Here is a 14,595-nt window from a genome sequence, read left to right as displayed (position 1 = left end):
TCCCAGACCATCAAGCCAAGGGCATGGTTGGTTTCTGTTTGAGTCGACTTCCCCCTCATCTCTTGCCACTGAAGCAGAGAGCAATGATTGATTTGCATCAACAGCTTGAAGGCCCATTGGTTAAGGGCAGTAACCGCCACACCAGCAAGTTACCCCCATGCACTCTATTCTTCATTTCTATCTTGTATCTAATTCCTCTTTTCCTCCTTTCTCCCTGCTGTTGAAGCAGAGAACAATGTTGGAGTTGCATCAGAAGTATCAGGCTTATTGGTTAAGGGTAGTAACAGCCACACCAGCAAGTTGCCCCCATGCACTCTTTTCTTCATTTCCATCCTCTAACTTTTAGGGTTCCACAGTGTTTATCCCATGCCCTTTTTAAATCTTTCACTGATTTAATCATCACCACCTCCTCTGGAAGGGCTTTCCAGGCATCCACTATGAATAAATATTTCCTGATGTTGGTTGTGAGTTGTCCTCCCTGGAGTTTCATTACTGCCCCCTAGTTCTATTGATTTCTTTCAAAAGAAAAAGGTTTATCAATTGTGCATCATTAAAACATTTCAAGTATCTAAAGGTCTATATCATATCCCCCCCCCCCCCCCGTACCTCCTCTCTTCCAGGATATACATATTTAAGATATTCAATCTTTACTCACAAGTCAAATGATAGAGATCCCCTAACACTCTGTTGCCCTTCTCTTGGCCGCCTCCATCCTGTCTCAGTCCCTTTTGAGTTTTGGTCTCCAGAACTGAACACAATACTCCAGATGAGGGCTCACCAATGACACATATAAGGGGATTATCACCTCCTATTTCTTACTGGTTATTTCCGCTCTCTGGGGCAAGATTTTCAAAGTGTTATGTACGTAACCCCGAAAAACCTGCTCCTGCATGCGCCGAGCCTATTTTGCATAGGCTCGGCGATGCGCGCAAGCCCCGGGATGCACGTATGTCCCGGGGCTTTGAAAAAGGGGCAGCAGTCCAGGGGCGGTCCGGGTGTGGGATCGAGGCCTCTGTCATTGAATGAAAAATAATTTTTTCCAATTAGTCTTAAATGTGCTACTTGCTATCATCATGGAGTGCACCCTAGTCCTTCTATTATCCAAAAGTGTAAATAACCAATTCACATCTACTCGTTAAAGACATCTCATGATTTTAAAGACCTCTATCATATCCCCACTCAGCCATCTCTTCTCCAAGCTGGACAGCCCTAACCTCTTCAGCCTTTCCTCATAGTAGAGCTGTTCCATCCCCTTTAATCATTTGGTTGCCTTCTCTGTACCTTCTCCATCGCATCTATATCTTTTTTGAGATGCAGCTACCAGAATTGTACACAATATTCAAGGTGTGGTCTCACATGGAATGATACAGAGGTATTATGGCATTTTCTGTTTTGTTAACCATCCTGTCCTTAATAATTTCTAACATTCTGTTTGCTTTTTTGACTGCTGCAGCACACTGAGCTGATGATTTCAAAGTATTATCTACTATGATGCCTAGATCTTTTCTTGGGAGGTAGCTCCTAATATGGTACTTACATTGTTGTAACTACTGCAAGGGCTATTTTCTCTATATGCAACACTTTGCACTTGTCCACATTAAATTTTCATCTGCCATTTGGATGCCCAATCTTCCTGTCTCGCAATCCGCTTGTTATTTAACTACTCTGAATAATTTTGTATCATCTGCAAATTTTATAACCTCACTTATCGTTTTCCTTTCCAGATCATTTATAAATATACTGAACAACAGCTGTCCAAGTTCAGATCCCTGAGGCATTCCACTGTTTACCCTTTTCCACTGAGAAAATTGACCATTTAATCATACTCTCTCCTGTCTTTTAACCAGTTTGTAATCCACAAAAGGACATTTCCTCCTATTCCATGACTTTTTAGGTTTTTTTTTAAGTCTCTCATGAGGGACTTTGTCAAAAGCCTTCTGAAAATCGAAATGCACTATATCTACTGGTTCATCTTTATCCACATGTTTATTAACCCTTTCAAAATAATGAAGCAGATTTGTGAGGCAAGACTTCCCTTGGGTAAATCCATGTTGACTGTGTTCCAGTAAACCAAGTCTTTCTATATGCTCTGTGATTTTGATCTTTAGAATAGTTTCCATATTTTTTCCTGGCACTGAAGTCAGGCTCACTAGTCTATAGTTTTCTGGATCACCTCTGGAACCCTTTTTAAATGTTGGTGTTACATTGGCCACTAGAGATGTGAATCATGTGATCGATCATCTTAACGATCAATTTTGGCTGGGGGGGGAGGGAATCTGATCGTTGCGGTTTTGTTTTGTTTTTTTTAAATCATTTAAATTGTAAATCGGGGGAGGGCGGGAAAACCGGCACACTAAAACAACCCTAAAACCCACCCCGACCCTTTAAAATAAATCCCCCACCCTCCCGAACCCCCCCAAAATGTTTTAAAATTACCTGGGGTCCAATGGGGGGGTCCCGGTGTGATCTTCCACTCTCGGGCCACGGCTGCGTTAATAGAAATGACAGGGCAAAGGTAGCGCCGGTGCCATTTTGGTTCCTGTCCCCCGACATCACGAGCACAGGAGATCACTCCCGGACCCCTGCTGGACCTCCAGGGACTTTTGGCCAGCTTGGGGGGGCCTCCTGACCCCCACAAGACTTGCCAAAAGTCCAGCGGGGGTCCAGGAACGACCTCCTGCACTCGTGCCGTATTGCAAAATGGCGCCGGCCAGTATGGCCGGCGCCATTTTGCAATACGGCACGAGTTACGCAGGTGTCCAATCCCGGTGCATGCTTCTGCGTGACGCTGGTGCTGTCCCGGCCCGCCCATGCCCTGCCCAGACCCACCCTTTTTTCACAAAACCTTCAGTATTCGCATACAGGGAGATAAGTGCGTAGCTGCGGGTATCTTAAAATCCATGCGCCCCCATAAGCCTCCCAGTCACACTCATATCTCCTGGATTGGCCATGCGTAGGGCTTTTAAAATTCACCCTTAAATAAATAAGCAAGCAATCAACAACCCAAATGAAGAAAAATCAAGCTTGGATTTGATTAATAGTTTAGCAGTTTTTCTTAATTTTTACAGTAAATTACACTTCATTGAAATAACTAAGAAACACCAGCATAGTGCAGAATTTCATATTTTTCCTGTCATATTATTTTCTATTGATTAATTTTTGGAAGGCATTTTTTAATTCTCGATTTCTCAGACTATAAATCATGGGGTTTAGCATGGGGATGAGAACTGTGTAGAGGAGGGCAAACATTTTGTCTTGCTCTGGGGATTGCATTGAACTTAGCCTCAAGTAGACACATGTAATTGACCCATAGAATAGAAGAACCACTGTAAGATGGGAGAAGCAAGTGGAGAAGGTTTTGCTTCGCCCATCAGAAGAGTGAATTTTCAGGATGGCTACAATGATAAAGATGTAGGATGACAGAGTTAGAAGAAATGGGATAAAAGCCACAAATATTCCTTCAGAAAGTAATAGTATTTCATAGTTCTGAGTATCACTGCAGGATAATTTTATCAGTGCATTGGGGTCACAGAAGAAATGGTTAATCTCATTGGAGCCACAATAGGAGAACTGAGATATCAAAACTATTGGAGGAACTTCACTCAGACCACCACCTAGCCAAGAAGCAGCCACCAGTATGATGCAGATCCTTTTATTCATCATGAGTGGGTATCGCAAGGGGTTGCAGATTGCCACATAGCGATCATAGGCCATGGCAGTGAGAAGGTAGAATTCAGTACTTGTTAATATTGTAAAACAGTAAAGCTGTGTCATACATAGAGAGAAGGAAATTAATGTTTTCCCATTTATGAGACTTTGAAGCATTGTTGAGGGAGTGACTGTGATGTTACAGATATCTATGAAGGACAGGTTACTGAGGAAGAAGTACATGGGTTTGTGGAGATGATGGTCAGACCACATTAAGGTTAAAAACCCAAGGTTTCCCAGAATAGCGAGAAAAAAGGCTGGAAAAACTATTACATCAATAAAGATTTCCTCATGTGAATGTTTATTAAAGCCCAGAATAATGAATCCTGTTTTCCATGTCTTATTCTCCTTTTCCATTGTTTCAGTGCCCAGAATCTGTTAGGATAGAAAGAAAGAGATTAATGCATTGCAGTTAAATGAATGATACATTTTTCACTTTACAGGTAGTCCCAGTCATGTGTATGACTACCAGTGTTAATAACCACTCAGTCATTTGGTTCTTCTCAAATTCATCAAAAGCAGCAGATACTGGCTTTAAATCATGTATCATTATGCAGTCTTTGCATGTTCCCTCCCACCAAATGAGGCATAGCCAGGAGGAGGAAGAGCAGAGTAAAAATGATGGTGCTGGTGAAGACGCAGTCCTCAGAATCAGTATCTTGGGCAGAGTTTGCAAGAGCTGAGGCAGTTCACAGTTAATAAATGAATGGGCCTGGAAATCTAAAGTGACAGAAGGTTAGAAGAGCTCACATTGCTGATTTCTAAGGGAGGCTGGAGAATGAATAAAGACACAAAACACATCCATTTTGCATGTTTCTGACCTTCCCCCTCCCACATCATTTCATTATAAAATACAGCATATGAATTTTAATTTTTCCTATTATGGTAGGTGTCTTGCATCCCTAAAGGAGTCTAAATCCAAAATTTGGTTGGAATACACATTAGCAATGTGAATTTATTTCATATGAATTATAAATCCAAGTCGAAAATTGTCTTGTACAAAAATACCCTAAACGCTTCAGGTATTTTTGTTTTTGGGAATCAAAAATAAGTAGAGGGCCTCCCTGATGCCCTTCATCCCCCTCTCCTACCACACAAAGACAACCCGGGGCCTTGGCCTACCTAATTGGGTTGAAGTAGTCCCAGCCAGGGTCTCCCTGGGATCCTTTGACCCCCACTCCTGTCCTTACAATACTTCTAGGGCTGTGGAATTTCCTGGACACCAGTTACTCTACCCTTGGGGCTCGTAGGGCCAAAGGGAAGGTCCAATGCCTACTTCCTCCTGCCATCATGCTCCTCCCTTTAAAAATGGCATGACAGCCCTCAGGCTGGTGACAAAGGGATGCCAGGGATGGGATATAGGGGTTTGAGGAGGTGGGGAAGACAGGGAAAGACCTGAAAGGAAGTTTAATTTTATTTGTTTATTCTAAATTTTTTGCTTTCATTTTTTTTCTTCCTTTGTTTTCTTTGTGCATTTTTTTCCTAATTAAATGAAACAGAATAAAATCAAACATGCTGGTTCTTGATCCTGTCCAAGTCACAGCTATGGAAGTGCCTCCCTGAACCCATCTAAAATTATTAGATGGGTTCAGGGAGGCACCGACCATACGGCATGGTCGGTGCCATTTTGCTGTACGGCAAAACGATTCGAGTTTAGGAGGTCATTCCCGGACCCCCGCTGGACTTTTGGCAAGTCTTGTGGGGGTCAGGAGGCCCCCCCAAGCTGGCCAAAAGTCCCTGGGGGTCCAGCGGGGGTCCGGGAGCGATCTCCTACGCTCCTGACGTCAGGGGACAAAAAAACAAAATGGCACCGGCGCTACCTTTGCCCTGCTGTCATATGACAGGGCAAAGGTAGCGCCGGCGCCATTTCTACAACGCACCAGAGGTCCGAGAGTAAAAGATCACACCGGGACCCTCCCTCTGGACCCCAGGTAATTTAAGGCATTTTGGGGGGGGTTCGGGAGGGTGGGGGATTTATTTTAAAGGGTCGGGGTGGGTTTTAGAGATGTTTTAGTGTGCCGGTTTTCCTGCCCTCCCCCGATTTACGATTTACACGATATTTTAAAAAACAAAACCGCGACAATAAGATTCCCTCCCCCCCCAGCCAAAATCAATTGTTAAGACGATCGATCACACGATTCACATCTCTAACCGACACCAATAAACCCAGCGTTGGTTTTATTCGCTAAAAACCAAGGCATTAATAGATGACAGTTAGATGTGCGTCAGAGACGCACATTTTTCTTTTTGCATCGGGAGTGAATGCCTAATAGCCTCATTCACATGCATTTGCATGTGAAGAGCACTATTACATTCACTCCGCAATAGACGTGCGTTGAATAGACGTTAATCCCTTTATTGCATTAAGGGATTGATTAGCGCCTATTTTACCCATGTCTAACTGCATGTTAAGAGTGCACTCGGTTCAGCGCCCCATATTGCATCGGCCCCAATATAGGATTTTATGCTAAGGTGTTTATGAGAGTTCTCAGGCTAGAATCCATAGGGATGTGCAGCAGGGACGTATTCATCCCATTCGGTATTTGTACTCGTTGGGACCCAAATCCATTGCATCCATTCTCGGGGGGACCCCGATCCGTTCATTAGTTAGATATTTATTCATTTCCCCAAGAAAACCCCATCCCAACCCTTTAAATTTAATTAACTACAACCCCCCCAAAAAAAAAAAAATTGCCAAAAGTCCCTGGTTGTGCAGCACTGGTCTTGGAGCGATCTCTTGCACTCAGGCTGTCGGCTGCCGGTATTCAAAATGGCGTCTATAGCCTTTGCCCTTACCATGTCACAGGGGCTACCGGTGCCATTGGTCGGCCCCTGTCACATGGTAGGAGCAATGGATGGCCGGCACCATCTTGTGCTCCTACCATATGACAGGGGCCGAGCAATGGCAGGAGGGTGGGGGTTTATTCATTAGTGATATGTTGTATTCGTGGGGGTTCGCCATACATTTTGTGACCAACAAGAATACAACAAATATGGCATATACGTTGCGGATTGCCAATACATTGCGACGAATGCACACCCCTAAGAACCCGAGACTCACACGTGTTCTGGGCAGAGAGGTCTGGACTGGTATGAACAGAGAGGAAATGAGTATCACTCCTGCATCAAGCAGCTGAAAATTCTTGTCTCATGCAGTTGCTAGTTTTTTTTGAAAGAAAATAAGATCAGAGTAGCATAGACTTCAGACTTCTGTACATGGTAGCTGGATTATTTAGGCCTGTGTTTTCAACCAGAAATGTATGCTTTATAATACATTGTATATATAGATATGGATATGGATAAACAGATATAATGTATCTCTAACTATAAATATATCTATAGATAGATACACATATACATGTTTAGGTATTCTATTTAGTAATTGTATTATCTGCAGTTAACTTTTCTGTATTATCTGATTAGATATATTCTCTGCTCTATCAACTTATTGCTCAAATAAACCTAATATAAAGTACCTCGAACCAATGTGCTGAGTCAGAATGTGCATGTGAGTATTTGTGTGGAGATTAATCTACTGGATTCAAGCCCCTGGATATATGTGTGTGTGTGTGTGTGTGTGTGTGTGTGTGTGGGTGTGTGTGTTGGTTAAACTTCTGAGGTATAGTCCTATTGGCATACAGGTATTCCCTTTGATAAATTTCATCTTTGACCTTGCCAGTGAGTGTATTTGCATTGGGTAAGCTCCCAAGAAATAGTTTTGTGAATGTGCAGATGAGCTCCTTGTGTAATCCCATAGATTGTGGTCTGAACCAAAAATAACCCTTTAATGCACAACTACATGGAAAATGGCCACTTATCCCCAAAAGAGTGAAAGGGAGAAAGTAAGCACTTAGGGGTCTCAGTTCCAACTTCTCCTTAATGTTAAGTAGATGAAAGTTTGCTGCATGTAACAGGTATGCAGAGCCCCATGTGGCCTTGCCATGTTCTTATCTCTCTGAGTGAACCATGGTAATCTAGACCCTGGACAAGTCCTGGTCATGTGACCCTAGCCACATACTTCATACAGCCAATGAGCTCATGGGGGCCATCCCAGGAGTGTATCACCATGATGGAGTGACCAGTACGTCAACTGGAACAGTTTGACAGTCACCCATTTTTTATATACAGTATATAAAAAGAGTTTCATGGCTTTATTACATTATTGCATAATGAAAAATGGCATTTAGACATAGGCATGGTAAACAGGTGCGTGGGTGCAAGTGCATCCGTTTTCCAGCTCACACCCATGGATACAGCCACATAATAACATATGCGCATATATATATATATATATGCATATTATAAAATAGGCTGAATGCACGCATATATGAATGCAATTTAAAGTGGGCATGCACATGTACATACAAAAAATCCTGCCTCCAATGTGAGCTGCATTCCACGCCATTGCCAGTTTCATCAGTTCATTCCCAATTCACCCAGGCAAAGGTTAAACTTCCTGACCCAAAAAAGCTTCCCTTCTCCCCTGTTAGCCCCAACCTTTAAAACCCCCACTGATCGTTTTACTTTTTTTGTTTTATGACTTAAACATCATCCATAGGAGAAGTAAAATTATGCACAAGGGACCCCCGGCAGGCGTCAGTGTTTGTAAGTATTTATGTGCTGGTTTCATAATCCAGGAATGTCTATGCCCCGCCCACTCCATGCCCATGCTCCACCCCTTTTTTTTAGAAAAATGTTTTTGTTCGCGCAGCAGGAGATGTGCGCGTACTTGGGGAGCTTTTAAAATCCACGCAGCATGTGCCAGCCCTGCATGTTTTGTATCTCTCAGTTCTGGCGCACATCAGCTTTTAAAATTCACCTTTAAATGTTCCCTTGTAAAAATACATTTTATACATATTGGAAAATCTGAAACATCGGGTCAAGAGACTGAGATTGTGATTATGACAGAAGAACGACTGATAGAAAGGGATGGAATTAAAAAGTTGTAAATCAGAATGGTGAGAAAGCGAAAGGAAAGCAGAAGAAAACTGGGAAAGTCTGTATATGTGCAGAAAATGATGAAGGAGTCGTGGAAGCAATTTGGCTGCAGGTGCAAAACTCTGCAGCTCCTGTGAACCTGGGGATTTTGTAGGAATTTTCAAGGGGAAAGACATCAGGTACTTTCCCATTGGAAATCACTCCTGGGTACAAAGGGCTCATAAGCTTTGCACCTCTTTATTGTGGGAGCTCAATTTTTGCTGGGGAAAAACAAGCTTGCATTGGAAAACACAATAGATATATGCGCTATTTCCAAATAGGTGAATTTTGATAGCCTGGCACGCGCATCAATTAAGGGAAATGTGCACAAGGTGAGCGGGTGCTTGCAGAGCAGATTTTACAAGCCATGCACGTTCTTGCCTCAATGCACACAAATGAAAGGTTTGAAAAAGGGGTGGGGCTTGGGTGTGGTCTGGGCATGGGCGTGTCAGGGCCTGGCGACGTGCACGTAAATACCTATGCACTCAGGCCTGTACCTAGGTCCTCCGATGCCTGACACTACTTCTACTATGGATGACGTGTAAGTTGTAAAACAAAACATTCTAGTTACATCAGCGGGATTTTAAAGGTCAAGGCTAACAGGGGAGAAGGGAGGCTATTAAACTAGGGAGGCTGGGAAGTCCTATCCCTTACCTGGGCAAACTGGGAATGAATTGGGAAAACTGGTAATGGTAATGGCATTGGCATTGGCACGAGTGCCTATTACAATCCCCCCACTTTCGCGGTAGAAGTGGCATTTGTGCGCCAAGGCGTGCATCCACTTAAAATTGTGCACATGTGCAAGTGATCAGGCTATTTTATAACTTGTATGCTTATATGAGCTTATGTTATAAAATCGCTATGACCCTGGGTGTGGGCCAATAAACGGGCACACCTGTGCAAAAGCTATCATCTAACTGTGCCCAAATTACGCCTCCCAGGGATGCCCCAGCTTAACTCTGCTAAAAGTACACGCACTGTGGAACCCCTATACACTGTTTAGCGGGATTAACCACTGGCGTTTCTCAGATAGACTTTTAACCATTAAGAAGTTGGATGTGCCTGGGTAAAAGACTTTTTAAAATGTCTCCTCTTTATTAACAATCCAGTGCACTTAGGAAGGAACAGGCTGGGTTTTTTCCATTGTTGAGTAATGTATTGAAGTTCCCATGTCACATTGATAAGCATAGAAATAACAGATTTGTTTTTACAAATCATAAAGTGCAATTGAAACACATTGGGCCTGATTTTCAAAAGAATTTACTGGTGTAAAAGCAAATTTTATGTCCGTAAATGGGCTTTTGAAAATTGCCCAGGGGAGGGTTCTATGCACATAAAAGGAGGAGCAGAACTTGTTTAAGTGCTTACTTTTATGATCACTGAGGAGCAGAGGAGGCAGGGAAATTATTTACATGCATACATTTGATTTTCAGAAGCGCACGCGTAAACGTACACCCGCAACCATTTGCACCCACTCTGGAGGAGGTGCGAGCATAAGTCTGGCAGAGTTTCTGCTCACACCCCAAATTTTCAACATGGACTTGTATTGCATAAGATTCCTTTGAAAATGTTGGCTAAAGATCCCGGGTAATTTTAGCCATGCGTATTCCATTGGTTCTCAAAGGAGAGGCACATTCAAGCCTTTCCTTTGAAAACTGGAAATGGAAAATCACCCACAGAGACTTACACCTGCTTTCTCTGCTCATATCCCCCCCCCCCTCTCCCAGCCCCTTCAAAACTATTCACCTCGCTTTGGAAACGCAATACTAGTCACACTGCTTATTTCCTGCATTTACTTTGCCTCTGGGAAAATCTCCATTCCATGCAGGTAAAGTTACGCACATTGCGGCAGAACGCACATTGGGAGAGGGGACAATTTCCAAATGGCCCTGTTACCCCTGTAAGTAGCCATTTACATGGACAAGTTACTTTGGAAAACTGGTCTCAAAGTGCGATTGTCTCAGGAGAAACACAAGGCTGCACATATACAGCAGAACAACTCTCCTGCTGAACCCCAAGCTCACCCCTTTTTTACTCCTCAATATAAACCCCGAATCCCTTACCTCATTCCAAATATGGAAAACCTTGAACATTTATCAAATGTAAAACACCACACAAAGAACAATTTCTGTTTGCAAACTTATGGACTCCCTTCATATGATTTACCTCTGAAAAAATATGAGTCACTTCAGATTTGTTGAGTCTAACTTAGCCCATACAATGCTTGATTTTCTCCTACAAATCACTTCCCATGAGTTCACAATTTTTTTTTAAGAGTTTCATATTGCTTGGCTTCCAATATCGACGGTGCTTTCCTAATGTTCGGGCTGCAGAGATGAGCCATACTTTTATATTTACATCATTCATAATAAAGATTGGAATACTCTGCAACCAATTTATTGTACTCAAAACTGTCAATGCATTAATTATTTCTCCATCACCGAATGTGGATCAGAAAATAGATTTAAGATAAGAAAAGAAAAGATGAAGCATTAGCCAGCATTCACACTCAAACTATTTCAAAATTTATTTTTTTCTCTGGAAGTCAATATTAGCTCAACTCAAATTTCCATTTTAGCTCTGCTCACCACTCTACACAATGGTGACAATATTTGTTAAAAGTTAGCAAGTAATAGATTTCCTTAAACGATGAGTATTTCTTTTATGATTTTGCCTTGATAACTTTGTTAAATCTGATCCTGATTTAATCAGAAGTCCATCAAGCAAGATTTTGATGTGAGCACCTGTAGAAGAGATTCAGATGAGTAAAGAAAAACATGGCCAGTTGGGACTTTGTAAGTAGAGAAGCAGGAAGATGAACTAGCCAAAATTTGTTATCTAACTGGTATTTTTTAGTGCTGTGTTTTATATCACGTCCACAAATTATATCCTTCACTTCAACTTCTATTTTTCATTAAAAAAAAACAAAAACACAGAACAAAATATCCTTGCATAGCAGAGACTTGCTTTCTGTTAATAATGAAAAAATGATTCAGAAGTCATAGTTCACAATCAAGAAAAAAAATAAGCCTTTACTTTTCAAACACAGTCAGTCAAGTAATGGTTTTTAGTTCACTCAGTATTTCTGATCTGAGGTCAGCATGCACATAAATACATACTCAGTATGGATCCTGGTTTATTATTCACATCTTATGGGGTCAATCTAAAACTTAGACGAGAACAATAACATAAATATTATGCTAGAAAAGATCAAGGGACCATCAGACAGTCATCCTGTCTCTGACAGTAACCATTCTGGAACTCAAGGAAGGAACCAGCAGATCCAAAATAGTAGATGCATTTCTTCCTGCCGATTCCCAGGGATAAATGATGGTTTTCCCACATCTATCTGGCTAACAATTGTTCATGAACGTTTCTTCCAGGAAATTACCCCAAACCCTTTTTTTAACCTCAGCTATGCTAAATGCATTGGTCACATCCTTCAGCAAAACATTTCATAGCTTGTTGAGTAAAAGCAATACTTTGTCTGATTTGTTTGAAATATTCTATATGAAAATCTTTTGCATATTCCCTAGTACTTCTGCTTCCTGAAAAAATAAATAACCATTCCCTCTAATGCATATCCTATTCACTGATAGTAAGATTAATGTACACTTTACTAGCATTAATTTTTTTTCTCAAAAATAAATTCTCTCTCCATAATTAGTACAGCTAAATGAAATCCAATAATGTAGCTTAAACACAGAAAAAAACCTTGTAACAAACAAGTTTGAATTGACTTACAGTGTGCAGTTATGGCTCAGTTGCTTTTTCCTCAGACTTGCAGCTTTTGTATCAGCCTGATAATAATGACTGTCAAAGCTTCTGGGACCTGATTATTGATAATGAGGGACATCCCAAATATAGGAACTCAAAGAATAACCAAATAAACTTCTGAGTTTTAGTTAACTTTGCCTTCTATTGTTTTTCTTGTACTTGGGAATCGTTTAGTATTAAAAACCTTGAATGGAAGTTGAAATGAGCTTAGGTGTTTGAGATGGTAAAGATGAAGCAATGTAAATGCCCAGCTCTGCAACTTTGCACTGTGCATTGGAGTAGGAATGAGGTGGGAGGTGATGTGAGGAAACCCTGTGTCTTCCTGCAGGCAGCAATTTTATGAGTTCAGACCATGCTTACTGGTATCCTGCCCAGGGACTCTGACCTGGGGAGCAAATCTCATATAAACATATAAAATTACTGGGATTATACCTGAGCTCTTGAATCCAGGAGCTTATCCCCCTACACAAAGAGCCACACACAAACTTGGATTCAGTACGTCACAGTTCCAGGTAAGAAAGTAAGTTTATTTGAGCAATAGGAGGATAGAACAAATAAAATCAGATCATATAGAAGAAGTAATGGTAGATAATAACAATTACTACATTGATATAAAAAGCTTACATTTCCAAAGACTCAGCTGTTCCATCACATCCAGGGCTCTCTCTCCCCTCTCTTTCTTGCTGTCTCTCCTTATACACTATAAACACTTGTGAAAGCAGTGGCGTTCGCTCCCTCTGAGTTCTTATCAGATTTCAGACACAGCTGTATGGCCTTCATTCTCTCTTTCAGGCTTTAGTATAAGTTAATTGCTAGTTTCTCATCATAGACTTAGTGTAATAATTAAATAGACTCTTCCCGTTCATAAACATTTCACAGTACAAGACAATAAACAGGAGTTCACTCCGAGGTTGGTCTGCGGCCTTCAAACTAGTTTGTGTCTGGGTGAAAACTCTGAATCCATATGGCCTAACCTCTATATGCATCCTTGGCAAAAGTAACAAAAAATGACTCCAACAAGCTGTCAGACCACTCTTACTCCACACTCTCTGCTGCTCATGGTGTGAGAGTATTGTCCAGGATTGGTGTATTTACCAGTGAGGTCTGGGCTACATGGCCAGAGGACCTAACTTGTGGGTTAACTGGTGGCATAGCCTGCTCTGTCCAGGCACGAAATCCATGGTGGCCTGAGCCATTAAGGATGTGAATCGTTTTTCAACGATTAAAATTATCGACCGATACTTTTAATATTGTCTTAAATCGTTAAAGAACATAATACAATAGAAATTCTAACGATTTATCGTTAAAAATCATTAAATCGTGTTAGTGCGCACTAACGAGAGTTAGTGCGCACTAACAGAAAATGATACAAATTGACACTTTCCAGGTCAGTAAAGGTCAGTTAGGAATGAATATGCATCATATTGGCTGGCTGCCCTCTTATCTATTGATGTTACCAAGGTTCCCACTGAGGTGATGGTTGGGGGGATGGGAAATGGAAATGCACTAAATGGAAATGGAAACTCACTAAGAGTAACAGAAAATGATACAAATTGACACTTTTCAGGTCAGTTAGGAATGAATATGTATTCCTATTGGCTGGCTGCCCTCTTATTTATTGATGTTACCAAGGTTCCCACTGAGGTGATTGTTGGGGGGATGGGAAATGGAAACTGTTGGTAGCTTGACAAAAAAAAGTAATGTGATCAGTCAATGTGACTAGAACTTGTGCCCTATTCCAGATACCGGGAGTGTTGTGATCTTCCTGCATGCAGTGCCATATCCCTGATACCGGGAGTGTTGTGATCTTCTTGCAGGCAGTGCCCTATCCCCGATACCAGGGGTGTTGTGATCTTCCTGCAGGCAGTGCCCTTTTTCTGTTAAGTATTTTTTTTTTTTTTTTTTACCCATGTTCTTACCTTATGCCTTGTTAACAATTTTATTACAAATGTTCACTGTATTTGACTATGGAAATATTTTTTTCCTGCTTTTATGTTATATGTAAACCGGTATGATTTGCATTTTAATGTAAGAATGTAGGTATATAAAAATTTAAAATAAATAAATAAGCAAATAAATAAATAAATAAATGAATGAATACATAAATGAATAAATATATATTGTTGTTTTTGT

At 41.3% G+C, this 14,595-nt stretch overlaps 1 protein-coding gene across 1 annotated transcript; it reads right to left on the bottom strand.

The window, feature by feature from the left end:
- Positions 1–3,138: 3,138 nt before the first annotated feature.
- Positions 3,139–4,065, bottom strand: LOC115077559 (olfactory receptor 1019-like). The gene has a single exon (XM_029579854.1). It carries the CDS (start codon positions 4,063–4,065, stop codon positions 3,139–3,141), a length of 927 nt encoding a protein of 308 aa, XP_029435714.1.
- Positions 4,066–14,595: the final 10,530 nt, after the last annotated feature.

This window comes from Rhinatrema bivittatum, chromosome 16, assembly GCF_901001135.1.
Source record: "Rhinatrema bivittatum chromosome 16, aRhiBiv1.1, whole genome shotgun sequence".
In the NCBI taxonomy this organism is placed as follows: Eukaryota; Metazoa; Chordata; class Amphibia; order Gymnophiona; family Rhinatrematidae; genus Rhinatrema; species Rhinatrema bivittatum.
The sequence above is the reverse complement of the archived record's forward strand: the minus strand, read 5'-3'. Positions and strand labels throughout refer to the sequence as shown.